This window comes from Bombina bombina, chromosome 4 (assembly GCF_027579735.1).
Source record: "Bombina bombina isolate aBomBom1 chromosome 4, aBomBom1.pri, whole genome shotgun sequence".
NCBI lineage: Eukaryota > Metazoa > Chordata > Amphibia > Anura > Bombinatoridae > Bombina > Bombina bombina.
In genome coordinates, this window is record NC_069502.1 from 49,863,198 (window position 1) to 49,880,582 (window position 17,385).

General features: G+C 40.7%; 1 protein-coding gene across 1 annotated transcript in view; it reads left to right on the forward strand.

Annotated features, from left to right (window-relative positions):
• Window positions 1-4,910: 4,910 nt before the first annotated feature.
• The window catches only part of LOC128656840 (vomeronasal type-2 receptor 26-like), an 80,446-nt gene continuing 67,971 nt past the window's right edge, over window positions 4,911-17,385 (forward strand). Inside the window, exon 1 of the mRNA XM_053711006.1 lies at window positions 4,911-4,979. Within this exon, the coding sequence (XP_053566981.1) occupies window positions 4,911-4,979 (69 nt within the window). The remainder of the gene's footprint in view (window positions 4,980-17,385) is intronic.

Below are 17,385 nucleotides of genomic sequence, written 5' to 3' on the forward strand. Positions count from 1 at the left end.
CATATAGCGCTAGTTGTTGAACGCTGTTATCTATTCGGACCCCCGGGAAAATTTGTTTCAGCTTAACCGCAAGGGGTTCCAGGGCGAGATCAAAAATCAGGGGAGATAAGGGACAACCCTGTCTTGTGCCTCTCTCCAGCTGAAAGTCTGAAGAGAAATGTCCATTAACCATGATGCGGGCCGTGGGTGCATGATAGATTTTGTGCAGCGCCGACACAAAGGGGCCACGAAAATTGAAGCGTTCTAAGGTGTCAAATAGATAGGGCCATTCAACCCTATCAAAAGCCTTTTCTGTGTAAAGGGACAGCAGAAAGGCTTCTGGCCGTTCAGTAGCACTTTTTTCACTTGCCTGCTCGTGAAAGTGGTTTATCACCTGGAGGACCCGACGCAAGTTAGTGACAGATGATCTCCCGAACACAAAGCCTGTCTGATCGGGGTGTAAGAGGCCAGGCAGCAGGGGTTTTAATCGGTTCGCCAGAACTTTTGTGAAGACCTTGTAATCTGCGTTAAGCAACGAGATTGGACGATATGATTCCGGGACCGAGTGGTCCTTCCCTGGCTTGGGAATAAGGGTTATATGGGCTGATGAGAATGTAGGAGAAGGAGGCGACAATACAGGTGACACCTGAGGCAACAGCATCCGATAGAATTCTATCGGAAGGCCGTCCGGGCCAGCCGCCTTGCCTAGTGCTATGGATCTTATTGTATGCTGAATCTCCTCAACCACGATGGGCGCATTCAGGGATTCTAGTTGGTCCTCCATTAAAGTAGGGAGTGCCAGTGTTTCCCAGAACCGATGCAGCTCTGTCGCCTCAGCCTCTGGTTGTTTGGTATACAGAGTTTGATAGTACATTGCAAAGCAGTGCGCTACGTCGGAAGTCATTTTGTAATTGGCTCCTTTATAAGTCAAGGCAGCCACTTCTTGTCTTGTTTCCCTTCTATTTACCAAAGAGGCCAACAATCGCCCCGACCTGCTCCCGTATCTGTAAAATTTTCCTGCAGTTCTCAACAGACCGTACGCTGCTTTTTGCTTTAAAAAGTTGTCCATTTGCTTCTTAATCTCTATATAGGCATCATATGCCTCCCTGGATTTGGCAATACTGTATGTCTGGTATGCTATATACATATCCCTCTGTAAGTCATCATGTTTCCTTTGAAGATTACGCTTCAAAGTCGACAAGTAAGAAATCACCTGTCCCGTAAGGACCACTTTTGCAGTGTCCCAAAACAATTGTGGCGTGTCTAAATGCTGCTGATTATCGGTTAAGAAGTCATTCCAGCAGTGTGTTAGGTATTTTTGGAATTTTTCAGATTTCATTAGGTAAGTTGGAAATCTAAGTATATTTCTGTTGGGCTTAGGTTTATTTAAGTCAAGCACGATTTCTATAGGTGCATGATCCGATAGCACAATTGAGTGTATTTTTTCGGACCGGACCAGCGGGATCATAGAGTTAGACACTAAGAATAAATCTATCCTGAAAACGCCCTCGTCGCTCTGGAAAGACACGTGTAGTCTCTGTCTGTAATCTCTGGAATGTTTTGTGCTCATATCTACCTTTATATTTCAGGAGTCTAGGATTAACCTCTCGTGGCTGTAGCCATGATCTATCTAGTTGTGAGTTGGGGGCTAAATTGAAATCTCCACCTAGTATAAGTGGAAATCCTGTGAACGGTATGAGAGCTTGTATAAGTCTGTCCCAGAATGAGGGATCTCTATTGTTTGGTGCATATATATTACAAAAGATATAGACTGTGTTACATAATCTAACTTTAAGTATGAGAAACCGACCCTCCTTGTCCTTACGTGTATGGAGAATGTCTACTGAATTCCTTTTCCCAAAGAGTATAGCAAGCCCCCTACTGGAGCTAGTGTGTGAGAGATATGAAAGTGTACCTACCCATAGCCTCTTGAGTTTATCATGTTCTGTGTCCACCAAGTGTGTCTCTTGAAGGAATGTGATGTCAGTGTCCAATTTCTTAAGGTGTGCCAAGATCGAGCTTCTCTTCACCGGGGAGTTAATACCCCCCACATTCCATGAGGTGATCTTAAGTGTCATTCAGATCCTAAGTGGGGAGAAGAAAAAGCAGGGGGAGAGAGACAGCAGAGAAGAAGAAGAGAGAGAGGAGAAAAAAAAAAAAATTCCTCCCCCCAGACAGGAGGCAAGCCCATTTAGGGTAGTTATGCACTGCTCACTACATATGTGAGTACAAACATGATCTGTAATCCCACTACATAAATCGGTTAAGTATCCCCTCAAACTAAAGCTAACATAAGTTGTTCTCCATTTAGGACAAGTATCCATCTCACTGGGGTGTCCGGCTTGGAATCTTGTAATAGAGGTGGCCAATTCCGCAGGCCCGCGATTCTCAAGCACACACGGGCCTACTGGAATGGGCCAATCTTGATTATTTTTCAGATTCCAGGTTTTCTGATGTCTAAGGGCACTCAACGCCTCTGAGTGTATTTGGAAAAACTGCAGAGTAGTCATACCCGTCCCCAAGATTATCCTAGCACACACATTTCCACATATAGTGCTGTAGTGCATCTGACCACAGAGCAACATGACCAGCCCTGCGGACCCGCAATTCTTACTCGGACACGGGTCCACACGGGTCAGCCGTTTAGGAATATACCTCTGGAACAGTGAACTATAAAAGATGTGTGCACTGCATGTCGATATATATGGGACAACATCTGTTAAAAAAATACATATCCTAAGTCGTATTAAAGCATAGTAAACAATTAACAACCCCCTCATTTCTACAGTGGTAACAGAGAGAGCAAATAGCAAAACAACAGTCATCACATACAAAGCATATAACCAGGTATTAAAACTAGCATCCGTCGAGGTTTCCTGCAGACTAACTTTACTTTGTAGCCTGGTTGTTGTATGTACACAAGAAAGTTTGACCAGCTCTGCGGATTCATGAATTTCAACTTCACACAAATCCACTAAAGCCAGTCTCTCAGAGGTCTGTCTCAGAGACAAAGGTATATTAACATTAAACAGAACATAACAAACAACAAAACATTAAACTTAAAAACATTTCTAATTTTTCTAACATTTCTTTGGAAGGGCTGAGTTGCTCCAAAAAAGCCCATCCCTATACTCTAAGATCAATGTGACTTTTGCATATATCGTAACAACAACTCCCCTCAGTCTGTCCCATTCTGCTTTTCCGTTTTCAAATAGCTTTCTACGGCTTGAGGAGAGTGAAAGAATTTGGGGCCATGAGCAGTTTGCAGCTGCAGCTTCGCAGGAAACAGCAGCGCCACTTGCCGACCCTGGTCATAGAGACGGGAACAGATGGGTACAAATTCTTTGCACTGTCTCGTGACCTCAGAGGAGAAGTCCTGAAACAACAGCAACCTATTGCCCTCGTAGATGACTTCCTTTAGTAATCTGTAGGCTCTGAGGATTCTTAGCTTCTCCTGGAAGTTTAGGCATTAAAAAATGACCTGTCTCGGTTTGGTGTTATTAGTCTCCAAATTGCGCTCTGGACCCACTCTGTGTGCCCTTTCCACGTCAATGGGGAGGATGTCTTATGCAATGCCCAGGAGCTTCGGGAACACTAGTGCAGTGAAAGCTAGGAGATCCTTGCCCTTTACCTTCTCGGGGAGACCTACTATTCGTAAGTTATTACGACGACTACGATTCTCTAAGTCGTCTACTCTTTCTTGTAGAGCTTTGTTTTGGCATAAGATTTGCTGCAGAGAGTTGCCTGCCTCACTTTGCCTGTCTTCAACCTCTAAAATTTTGTTTTCAGCCGCCGTGAGGCGTGTTGAATACTGCCTAACCTCGCTGGTGAGTGTGTCTAAGCCCGCCTGTAAACTCTCCATTTTAGGCAAAAAGAAAGATTTGAGCTCCTTCATCAGCTGCCCTTTATCCTCTGCGCTAGCAGATTGGTCCATTGAGTGTGGGGATATTTCTGCACTCACTTCGGACTGGTGCCTGTTCTTCTTGTCCCCCATCTTATTTTTATGGGTCATAGCGCCTTCCTGGGGGCGTGTTATTTTATAAAAATATTTATCCACTTTCATGTATGAGTGACCCACTGCTCTTTCTGTTAAGTAATATGTCTTATTTCTTTATCACAGTGGATCAAAAATGGGCGAGTTTCCCACCAGCAGGAGGATTTATGTGAGGGAACAGGGGGTACACCCCAAAACTACCCAGGCACAGCGATCTTATATGTGAGGTATAGGTCTGAGAGTCTCTTCCCCTATCTTTCAGTTCAAATTATGTTGAATGTCTCTGAACCTCAGCTAGGCTGTGTCTATCAGAATGACTGCAGTTTAGTCATGAATTTTCACTCAGCCTATACAAAGACACATAGGAAACTACACATTTGCCCAATCCCCAACAGTTCAGAGGTAGTACAGATTCCCACACCAGTCTTTGTAAGCTTCCCAGGTGCTAATAAAAAAAAGTGTCTCTCAGTGGTGGTGGGGAGAATTATGCAAAGGTGTTAATGATGTGTCTTACCCATATCTTGACGTTGAACTGTGAAGAAATCCGCCTCAGAATGAATCATCAATCATCAATCCCAGATGTAATGCTGTCTGGGTATCGTCCTGAGTCTGATCCGGGTTAATGTGCGGGGAGAAAGGAGCACCCGCCAGTCGTTATGCACAAGCCAAGATGGCGCCTGGACATTTTCGCGCCCTGTGAAAGCTGCTGAGACAGTAAGTACGGCCAACTTGGGCGTTATATCTGTAGCGCCTCGAACTCCGTCTTTGAAGGAGTCTTTCCAGAATTGTCAGGCAGCTCTCCCCTCTCCAGCCCCACCTCCCAGGCCTATCCCCCTCCTCCCTCGTGGTTTATCTGTTGGCATGTGAATGGGCGAGGGGGGGGAGCGGCGCTTCTCACCGTGGTATCCGTGTCTGACTTTCCTGGGGCAAAAAGAGGATGTCTCTGCAGCTACAGTCCTATCGATCCCAGTCCTCTCTCGGATCACCTCCTTCACACAATCTGCGGGTAAGAGTTCCGACCCGCAGCGGGGGCGAATGTTGCTAGCCGGTGCTTAGAATTGCCGGGTACCCAGTGTACCAAGGCTGGAACGCACCCAGGTCTCGAGGAAAGTAAAATGTTGCCCACAAGAAGGGTATTTATATAGATTAAAAGTTTTAATAAATGTCCACAGCTCCGGAGCTCTCTCTCAAAGCTGCTTCCTCCTTGACCCGCCCACCGGAAGTCCAAAATACTATACTTTATTTTCACATCCTCAATAGACATATATCAGAATCAATTATTTGCTATTTGAAGTTATGAGTCTAGCTTTAGTCCAACACACAGATATCCTCACACTTACATGATCAGATCATGCCGTGATCAGCTGCACCCTCAAGTGGCCTACCTCACAAGCCCAGGATCAAGTGTGAAAACTTGACGAAACATTATTAAAAGACCCTGTGATCTGCATTCAACTTACAAAGTCCATCGAGGAATACTTTAGATTAAATAGCACATCAGACATAGACATACAACACATCTGAAATGCACATATCCATTATCAGAGGAGAGCTAATAGCCTTAGAGGATTTAATTAAATAAACTATAAGATATTCATAAACTAGATCCTCAAGACCACTCCCTCCTAGAAAGAATGAAATACAAAAGATAACAATTAAATCAATATCTAGATATTGAGGCTAAATGTAGGGCTCTTAAAAAAAATATATTGTGAAGATTCCAATAAACACAGGAAAATGTTAGCTAGACAACTCAGGAACAGAAGATACAAATGCTACATTATGAACATAATAAGGAAAACAATGGTCCTCTTCCAAAGACATAGCAAATACATTCAATTATTAAGAAAAACTATACAATCTAGGACAACATCACCCTTGCCCTAGCAAGAATGACATACATGGATACCTATCCCAATTACACCTACCTTCACTTGCCACAGAACAACATAATGACTTAGAAGCTTCTTTTACTCCTGAGGAACTCCAAATTGCTATTACCTCACTTCCATCTGGGAAGGCACCGGGACTGAATGGGTTAGGAAACACTTATTACTCTAAATTTAAAGACCTTTTAGTTTCACACCTACTGGCTTATTTTCACAGCATTGATAATTACACATTGCCCCCCCCCCCTCACCCTCTAAGCACATATTGTGATAATCCCCAAGCCTAACAAATCCATCTCCCAAATTACAAACTACCACCCAATCTCATCGCTGACTTCGGATGTCAAAATTTACAAAAGCATTTTAGCAAATAGACTGAATTTTTTTTACCACATATCATACACCAGGATCAGGTTGGCTTTGCCCCCAATCGGGAGGCGAAAGACGTAAGTAATCTCTATCTAATATGGCATGCCAAGGAGAAGGCTTTTGATCAGGTCGGATGGCCTTTCCTGAGGGCCACTTTGCAGATGTTTGGCCTAGGCAATGCAATACTGCACATAATTTTTCCCCTTTAAGCCTCCCCTAGCACTCGGATCTTTCTTAAAGGCATTCTTTCCCAACCGTTCCAAATCACTAATGGAACCAGGCAGGGATGCCCTTTATCCCTGCTAATTTTTGCCTGCCTGATAGAAACGCTTGAAACTAAAATTAGAAACAACCTAGAAATTTCAGGTATATCACTTAAAGGAGAGGAATACAAATTGTCCATGTTCGCAGAATATGTTCTTTTTACCCTTACCAACACTGAAAGATCAATCCCCCATTTACTAAAAGAATTAGACCTATTTATAAACACACAATTTTGTTTGTCAACTTAATCAAATCAAAGATCCTGGGAGTATCCTTCACACCACAATTAGAGAGCCAAATCAAAAATACCTGCCAGTTTAGATAGTGTAATGGATCTTTGAAATACCTGGGTATTCTCCTTGCAGATAACAAATATTCTGTAAATAAATTAAACTATATTCCTGTCAAATCAGCATTAACACGGGATCTCTCTTCATGGAACTTTAAGAACCTTACATGGTTGGGCGTGATAAACACTATTAAAATGAATGCTTTCCCAAGACTTTTAAACATCTTATAAACCCTACCCATACCAATACCCCCTAGCTACATCGTACAGATACAATTATTTAGTTCTTTCACATGGAACAGAAGCCCCCCCCCCAGAATTAATCAATCTATAATGTCACACTCAATAATTCAAGGAGGACTGTGAGTCCCAAATATAGAATATTATAGGCATACTATCCACTCAACCAGAATTAGCGTACGCTCAATACACTATACTCCTTCCACATCAATACACTCCTAAGTAGGCTGACCATATTGCCGCTTTAAAAAGGGACACATATGAAAAATACATATGCGAGGGTTCTTATACAAAACATCTATTTAAACAGCCTTGAAAATAGCTCTGACATATGTATTTTTCATATGTGTCCCTTTTTAAAGCGGCAATATGGTCACCCTACTCCTAAGGGTCAAACAAAAAAGTATGGTCCGAAGGACAATAGACCAAATTAGCTATATACTATACATCCACTTTAATGTTATATACTTGTATGGAATGGACACGCATATTGCTTATTTTAACGTTTTAAAGAAATAACTGAGGCACAGTTGCTATTCTTTATTGTAGATGTTTATTTTGAAAATGTAAAATCAAGAATCTAAATTGAAAAATATTCGACATTGTAAGCAAAATAACTTGTAATCCTAACCGTGACATTGTTTTGAAACTATGGGGCCGAATTATTAATAAATGCCGACAGCGTATGCTGAGCATGTTGGACAGACCGGCAAGTTTGGATTCTTAATAAAAATAAATTTAATTTTTTTTTTTTAACAAAAAACAAGAATACGCTGACATTTGGGGCAATTGGGGTTCATTTAAAAAAAATAACCAGTGATCTCTGTTCGGAGTGCTAATTGCTTGCGGTAGCATTAACCAGCCATTTGCACTGGCTGGTTATTTATCATGCACCAGTTAAATTTGCCTGTTAAGGGCAAGCGATAAATTAGCGCTCCACTTATAATCTAGCCCTAAATAAGGAAACCTAGATTTTGACATGGTTCACATTGCTTAGAAACTCATGAGAAACTGAACACATTCAGTATGACAACTTTAAAATTGTCATATTGAACTAAAAAAGAAAAAACCCTGTATTCATACACTGGTATATACATAACAATCTAATGTAGGACTACTTACTGTGTGAAATAAAATATCATAATTTGAAGATTTTGTATCTTGTATCCTCTACCCCACGTCTGCCCCAAAGTCAAACAGAAGCCATCACTTTGAGTGTATTTACGCCTGATCTTACACCAGCTGATTTCTGGTTAATGGTCACCTAAAGTCCTTTATATACACATACAAATGTAATGAAACCCTCCCAATTAGATCTGAGCTTACACCTTCACTGTGAACAGATAGGAAGATCCTTGATCCCTCTTGAGACATTACAGTTTGTCATCCCACCATCGGCGGTGAGATACAGCATTAGGATGCAATAAACGTCTCACAATGTTAAGTTAGAAAAACATTGCAGGTCTATACTTTATCAAGGTCATATATGACTCAATGGCTCCTTGAGAATACCCATAGGCTTTATTTTCAAAAGAACTAGAAGGAAAAAGTGAAACGGCTATCCATTGCGAAAGTATGAACAAATAAAAGTAAATTGTAAAGCTATTCAATATTAGGATCCAAGAATGTGCCTAGAATTAAGAAAGTGAGTTTTATTAGGATCCAAGAATGTGCTTAGAATTAACATAGCAAGTTTTATTAGAAGCAGTTTTAATATAAGCAGTGACAGATCAGCATCGTAAGAAATTACATACATTATTCAAAGAATTGACAATTCCCAGTAACCGATTCTATTACATATTGGCACATTGACTCTGACATTAAATGTTATAGACACATAGAGACAATGAGCCATAGTAAGATCGGGTAATACCGAACATCTGAGAAAGATCTGTAGTCCTAATAAGTGAGGGAACTACATATCCCATAAGTCAATGGGGAATATGATGCTGCACCTTCCGGTCATATGATGCAGACCAGTGGACCAAGGAACTTCCGGTCACATGATAGAGACCGGGGAATCGAATAAACTATGTCTCCCAAAAGCTAAAACGGAAGTTGATGCCGCGATACCAGGCCACTTCCGGTCATAGCAATTTTCAAAATAAGATCGCATTGGAAATTAAGTTTTTGACATCAACAGGGGCAATTCATAAATGAGAACCAGTCCATGTAAATAAATAAGCAATTTGAGCCCAAAGAAAGGGGAAACCCGCCCAGTAAACTAACGGAGTTAACACAGAATATAATAATAACAACATTGACAAAACGCTACTATTACCTAATAATGAAAATAAAAAACAAATAAATAGGAAAATCTAGATTTATACTAGAATTTGTGGCAATAATAGGAACCAATTGACGTTTAAGATGGGAAAACATAAACATAACATAGGAAATATCTCAGAGATGCAATGGGTGAAACAGGAAACATGACATAGGAAATATCCCAGAGATGCAATGGGTGAAACAGGAAAGGCAAAAAAAATGGCACCAAAACAGCACCAATCATTTCAACACTGACCCTACTTAAAGCTCCCAGATTTTCTGATACAGTATAGTCTTGAGAAAGGCCTAGTCTAGGCCAAAACGCGTTGGCATACTGGTGAGCTTGGTTTTGATTACATATATTATATATCATATACAGTGTTGCACTATTTGTTTCTCTTTTGTTCCCTTTTAGGTATTTTATTGATGTATTTGTTTGTTCTGGATCTTACCAAGGATTTTTAACATCTGAATTAAGGATTTGTTTTCACTAGATCTTAAGTGCTTTTTAATATTATCACTGATTTTCTATTTTTGTCTTTTGATATTTTTGTCTTTTTATTTTTGTCTTTTTATTTTTGACCTTTGTTTATTACTTGAATTCAAGTTTTCCACGTGGATTTTCTCACAAGTTATTTTTATTTTTATTTTTATACACCTCATGGATTTACGATTTTTTAATTTAGAAGCTGAACCACAATAATTTGACCCACTCAACGTTTACATTCTACTATTATTGACTTCACGTTATATTTCTACACGTCACTTTGGAGGAAACACTACTGGATTCACTTACATATATAACCGGTTGAACATTTGAACATTTTTTATGTACGTCAATTTTTGTGAACACTATTTTTTGTGAATGCTATTTTTCTTTGATGACAGCTATTGTGTGCACTCAATCACTCACTTAGGTTGTTTATATTATTGAATGTACATGTCCTTCTAACTCCTCATCACTGGCTCACTAAGTCAGCGTCACATGCTTTACTCCATTGGATATTTTTAGATACTTTTAGATTTGTTTATTATATATATTTTTTATATTATATATATATTTTTTTGTTTATTATATATTTTTTTGTTAAGTCAGACATGGATCCATGCGTCTGATTGCCATTTGTAAATTTTTATATGTATTAAAATGTACTTTTTACTAGCCTTTTAAGCTTTCTAGCGCTTACTCTCTCCCCATTTTAATACACTCCTAAGGGTCAAACAAAAAAAGTATGGTCCGAAGGACAATAGACCAAATTAGCTATATACTATACAGCCACTTTAATGTTATATACTTGTATGGAATGGACACGCATATTGCTTATTTTAACGTTTTAAATAAATAACTGAGGCACAGTTGCTATTCTTTATTGTAGATGTTTATTTTGAAAATGTAAAACCAAGAATCTAAATTGAAAAATATTATACATTGTAAGCAAAATAGCTTGTAATCCTAACCGTGACATTGTTTTGAAACTATGGGGCCGAATTATCAAGCTCCAAATGGAGCTTGATGCCCCTGTTTCCACGAGAGCCTCCTGGCTCGCCAGAAACAGCAGTTATGAAGCAGCGGTATTAAGACTGCTTCTCCATAACTGGTCCACCTGGTCTGAGGCTGCAGACATCAATCCGCCCAATCCTATATGATCGGGCTGATTGACACCCCTGCTAGTGGATTGGCCACAAATAATAAATGCCGACAGCGTATGCTGAGCGGATCATGTTGGACAGACCGGCAAGTTTGGATTCTTAATAAAAATAAATAAAAAAAAAATATATATTTTTTTAACCCCTTAACGACCAAGGACGTGCAGGGTACGTCCTCAAACAAAAGGTAGTTAACGCCTGAGGACGTACCCTGCACGTCCTCGGTGTGGAAAGCAGCTGGAAGCGATCCTACTCTGTGGCCATCTCTGCACCGGACATCGATGGCCGGTATTGTTGGTGGGTGGGAGCTGACTTGGGAGGCGGGTGGGCGGCCATCGATGGGCCGTGTAAGGTGGAGGGGGGCGGGATCGAGGGCGGAGCTGACGGGGACGCGCACGGCGTGCGTGCGCGTGCACAGAGGGCGGCGGGCGGGCGCGTGCACAGGGCGGGAGCGGGTGGGAACCACTATACTACAGAAAATGAATGTAACTATGTGGGGGAAAAGGGCAAAGATGAAAAAAATAAACAGCAGTCAAAGGGATCTTGGAGGGGTGGGGGGTTGGTCTTGGGTGGGGGGGGAGCTACACTACAGAAAAAGGGATTTTTTCTTAAAAAAAAGCACATTTTTTTCTAAACTGGGTACTGGCAGACAGCTGCCAGTACCCAAGATGGCGCCCATTAAGGCAGAGGGGGAGGGTTAGAGAGCTGTTTGGTGGGGGATCTGTGAGGTTGGGGGCTAAGGGGGGATCCTACACAGCAGCATAAGTAAATATGCTAAAAAAAACCTCAAAAAAGCCCCAAAATACCTTTTATTTTAGTACTGGCAGAGTTTCTGCCAGTACTTAAGATGGCGGGGACAATTGTGGGGTGGGGGAGGGAAGAGAGCTATTTGGGAGGCATCAGGGGGTCTGATGTTTCAGGTGGGTGGCTGAGCTCTACACTAAAGCTAACATTAACCCTGCAAGTTCCCTACAAGCTACATAATTAACCCCTTCACTGCTAGCCATAATACACGCGTGATGCGCAGCAGCATTTAGCGGCCTTCTAATTACCAAAAAGCTTTGCCAAAGCCATATATGTCTGCTATTTCTGAACAAAGGGGATCCCAGAGAAGCATTTACAACCATTTGTGCCATAATTGCATAAGCTGTTTGTAAATGATTTCAGTGAGAAACCTAAAATTGTGAAAAAGTTAACGTTTTTTTTTAATTTGATTGCATTTGGCGGTGAAATGGTGGCATGAAATATACCAAAATGGGCCTAGATCAATAGTTGGGGTTGTCTACTACACTACACTAAAGCTAAAATTACCCCAAAATGCTCCCTACATGCTCCCTAATTAACCCCTTCACTGCTGGGCATAATACACGTGTGGTGCGCAGTGGCATTTAGCGGCCTTCTAACTACCAAAAAGCAACGCCAAAGCCATATATGTCTGCTATTTCTGAACAAAGGGGATCCCAGAGAAGAATTTACAACCATTTATGCCATAATTGCACAAGCGGTTTGTAAATAATTTCAGTGAGAAACCAAAAGTTTGTGAAAAAATTTGTGAAAAAGTGAATGATTTTTTGTATTTGATCGCATTTGGCGGTAAAATGGTGGCATGAAATATACCAAAATGGGCCTAGATCAATACTTTGGGTTGTCTACTAAAAAAAATATATACATGTCAATGGATATTCAGAGATTCCTGAAAGATATTAGTGTTCTAATGTTACTAGCGCTAATTTTGAAAAAAAAAAAATGGTTTGGAAATAGCAAAGTGCTACTTGTATTTATGGCCCTATAAGTTACAAAAAAAGCAAAGAACATGTAAACATTTGGTATTTCTAAACTCAGGATAAAATTTTGAAACTATTTAGCATGGGTGTTTTTTGGTGGTTGTAGATATGTAAAAGATTTTGGGGGTCAAAGTTAGAAAAAGTGTGTTTTTTTCGATTTTTTCCTCATATTTTATATTTTTTTTTATAGTAAATGATAAGATATGATGAATAATGGTATCTTTAGAAAGTCCATTTAATCGCGAGAAAAACGGTATATAATATGTGTGGGTACAGTAAATGAGTAAGAGGAAAATTACAGCTAAACACAAACACCGCAGAAATGTAAAAATAGCCTTGGTCCCAAACGGACAGAAAATGGAAAAGTGCTGTGGTCATTAAGGGGTTAACAAAAACAAGAATACGCTTACATTTGGGGCAATTGGGGTTCATTTAAAAAAAATAACCAGTGATCTCTGTTCGGAGTGCTAATTGCTTGCGGTAGCATTAACCAGCCATTTGTACTGGCTGGTTATTTATTGTGCACCAGTTAAATTTGCCTGTTAAGGGCAAGCGATAAATTAGCGCTCCACTTATAATCTAGCCCTAAATAAGGAAACCTAGATTTTGACATGGTTCACACTGCTTAGAAACTCAGGAGAAATGGAAAGACCACAATTTTCAGCATTAAACAGGTGCAACTAGTACTTCCCTCCATATTCAATGGTAATATGCTGTTGTTTTTCAGTTGAGGAGGTTTTTATTCTTACAGCTAAATTTAGAGTTTGGCGTTAGCTGTCAAAAGCAGCGTTAAGGGGTCCTAACGCTGCTTTTTACCGCCCGCTGGTATTTAGAGTCAGCCAGGAAGGGGTCTAACTCTCACTTCCTTACCACAACTCCAGGCTACCGCAGATCCCCTTACGCCAATTGCGTATCCTATCTTTTCTATGGGATCTGCCTAACGCGGGTATTTGGAGTCTTGGAAGAAGTGAGCGGTAGACCCTCTACCGACAAGACTCCTACCAACAAAAAAAGTAAGTAGTAAAGAGCTTTATGGGCTAACGCGTGAATATAAAGTTTCTAACATCTGTGCTACAAAGTACACTAACACCCATAAACTACCTATGTACCCCTAAACCGAGCCCCCCCCACATCGCCTCCACTATAATAAAAAAAATGAACCCCTAATCTGCCGCTCCGGACACCGCCACCACCTACATTATCCCTATGAATCGCTAATCTGCTGCCCCCAACATCGCCGACACCGACATTATATTTATTAACCCCTAATCTGCCCCCCCCCCAACGTCGCCGCTACCATAACTACACTTATTAACCCCTAATCTGCCAACCGGACCTCGCCGTCACTTTAATAAATGTATTAACCCCTAAACTGCCACACTCCCGCCTTGCAAACACTATAATAAATAGTATTAATCCCTAATCTGCCCTCCCTAACATCACCGCCACCTACCTACAATTATTAACCCCTAATCTCCCCCCCCAACGTCACTGCTACTATAATAAAGTTATTAACCCCTAAACCTAACTCTAACCCTAACCCTAACACCCCCCTAACATAAATATAATTTAAAATAAACGAAATAATATTCCTAAAATTAAATAAATTAAAACTAAATACTTACCTATAAAATAAACCCTAATATAGCTACAATATAACTAATAATTACATTGTAGCTATTTTAGGATTTATATTTATTTTACAGGCAACTTTATATTTATTTTAACTAGGTACAATAGCTATTAAATACTTAATAACTATTTAATAGCTACCTAGTTAAAATAAGTACAAAATTACCTGTAAAATAAATCCTAACCTAAGTTACAAATACACCTAACACTACACTATCATTAAATTAATTAAATAAATTACCTACAATTAGCTAAACTAAAATACAATAAAATAAACTATTCTATAATACAAACCCCCCCCCACTAAATTACAAAAAATAAAAAATAATTACAAGAAGTTTAAACTAATTACACCTAATTTAAGCCCCCTAATAAATTAAATAATCCCCCCAAAATAAAAAAATGCCATACCCTATTCTAAACTACAAAAGTAATCAGCTCTTTTACCAGCACTTTAAAGGGCTATACCCCCCAACATTACAACCCACCACCCACATATACCTACTCTAACCCACCCAAAACCCCCTTAATAAAACCTATCGCTAACCCCCTGAAGATCTCCCTACCTTGAGTCGTCTTCACCCAGCCGAGCCGAATTCTTCATCCAAGGTGCGCAGAGGAGGTCCTTCATCCGGTAGAAGTCTTCATCCAAGCGGGGCAAGAAGAGGTCCTCCATCCGGTAGAAGTCTTCAACCAGGCGGCATCTTCAATCTTCATCCATCCGTAGCGGAGCAGAGCCATCTTCAAAGGAGCCGATGCGGAGCCATCCTCTTCAACCGACGGCTTCCCGATGAATGAAGGTTCCTTTAAGGGACATCATCTGGATTGAACTTCAATCTGATTGCTGATTGCATCAGCCAATCAGATTTTTTCTACCTTAATTCCGATTGGCTCATAGAATCCTATCAACCAATCGGAATTGAAGGGACGCCATCTTGGATGACGTCCCTTAAAGGAACCTTCATTCGTCGGGAAGTCGTTGGTTGAAGAGGATGGCTCCACGTCGGCTCCGTTGAAGATGGCTCCGCTCTGCTCCGGATGGATGAAGATTGAAGACGCTGCCTGGATAAAGACTTCTACCGGATGAAGGACCTCTTCTTGCCCCGCTTGGGTGAAGACTTCTACCGGATGAAGGACCTCCTCTGCGCACCTTGGATGAAGAATTCGGCTTGGCTGAGTGAAGACGACTCAAGGTAGGATGATCTTCAGGGGGTTAGCGATAGGTTTTTTTAAGGGATGTTTGGGTGGGTTAGAGTAGGGGTATGTGGGTGGTGGGTTTTAATGTTGGGGGGTATTGTATTTTTATTTTCAGGTAAAAGAGCTGATTACTTTGGGGCAATGCCCCACAAAAAGCCCTTTCAAGGGCTGGTAAAAGAGCTGATTACTTTTGTCATTTAGGATAGGGTAGGGCATTTTTTTATTTTGGGGGGCTTTTTTATTTTATTAGGGGGCTTAGATTAGGTGTAATTAGTTTAAACTTCTTGTAATTTTTTTTATTTTTTGTAATTTAGTGTTTTTTTTGTATTATAGATTAGTCTATTCAATTGTATTTTAGTTTAGCTAATTGTAGTTTATTTATTTAATTAATTTAATGATAGTCTAGTGTTAGGTGTATTTGTAACATAGGCTAGGATTTATTTTACAGGTAATTTTGTAGTTATTTTAACTAGGTAGCTATTAAATAGTTATTAACTATTTAATAGTTATTGTACCTAGTTAAAATAAATACAAAGTTGCCTGTAAAATAAATATAAATCCTAAAATAGCTACAATGTAATTATTAGTTATATTGTAGCTATTTTAGGGTTTATTTGATAGGTAAGTATTTAGTTTTAAATAGGATTATTTTATTTTATTTTAGGAATATTATTTTGTTTAATTAAAATGATATTTAACTTAGGGGGGTATTAGGGTTAGGGTTAGAGTTAGGTTTAGGGATTAATAATTTTATTATAGTAGCGGCGACGTTGCGGGCGGGAGATTAGGGGTTAATAATTGTAGGTAGGAGGCGGCGATGTTAGGGAGGGCAGATTAGAGGTTAATACTATTTATTATAGTGTTTGCGAGGCGGGAGTGTGGCAGTTTAGGGGTTAATACATTTATTAAAGTGGCGGAGAGGTCCGGTCAGCAGATTAGGGGTTAATAAGTGTAGGTAGGTAACGGCCACGTTGGGGGGCAGATTAGGGGTTAATAAATATAATGTCGGTGTTGGCGATATTTGGGGCAGCAGATTAGGGGTTCATAGGGATAATGTAGGTGTCGGCGGTGTCCGGAGCGGCAGATTAGGGGTTAATAATATAATGCAGGTGTCAGCAATAGCAAGGGCGGCAGATTAGGGGTTAATAAGTGTAAGGTTAGGGTGTTTAGACTCGGAGTTCCTGTTAGGGTGTTAGGTGCAGACTTACAGGCTCATTTATCAAGCTCCGTATGGAGCTTGAAGGGCCGTGTTTCTGGCGAGTCTTCAGACTCACCAGAAACACAACTTATGAAGCAGCGGTCTAAAGACAGCTGCTTCATAACCCTGTCTGCCTGCTCTGAGCAGGCAGACAGGAATCGCCGGAAATAAACCCGATCGAATACAATCGGGTTGAATGACAGCTCCCTGCTGGCGGCTGATTGGCCGCGAGTCAGCAGGGGGCGGCGTTGCACCAGCAGCTCTTGTGAGCTGCTGGTGCAATGTTAAATGCAGAGAGCGTATTGCTCTCCGCATTTAGCGAGGTCTTGCAGACCTGATCCGCAGTGTCGGATCAGGTCCGCAAGCCCTTTGATAAATTGGGGCAATAGAGAGTGTTCCCCATAGGAAGCAATGGGGCTGCGTTAGGAGCTGAACGCTGCTTTTTTTGCAGGTGTTAGGTATTTTTTCAACCCAAATTGCCCCATTGTTTCCTATGGGGATATCGTGCAGGAGCACGTTTTTCCAGCTTACCGCTACCGTAAGCAATGCTGGTATTGAGGGTTGAAGTGGAGCTAAATTAGGCTCAACGCACCCTTTTCTGAGCCTAACGTAGCCACTCAGACAACTCTAAATAC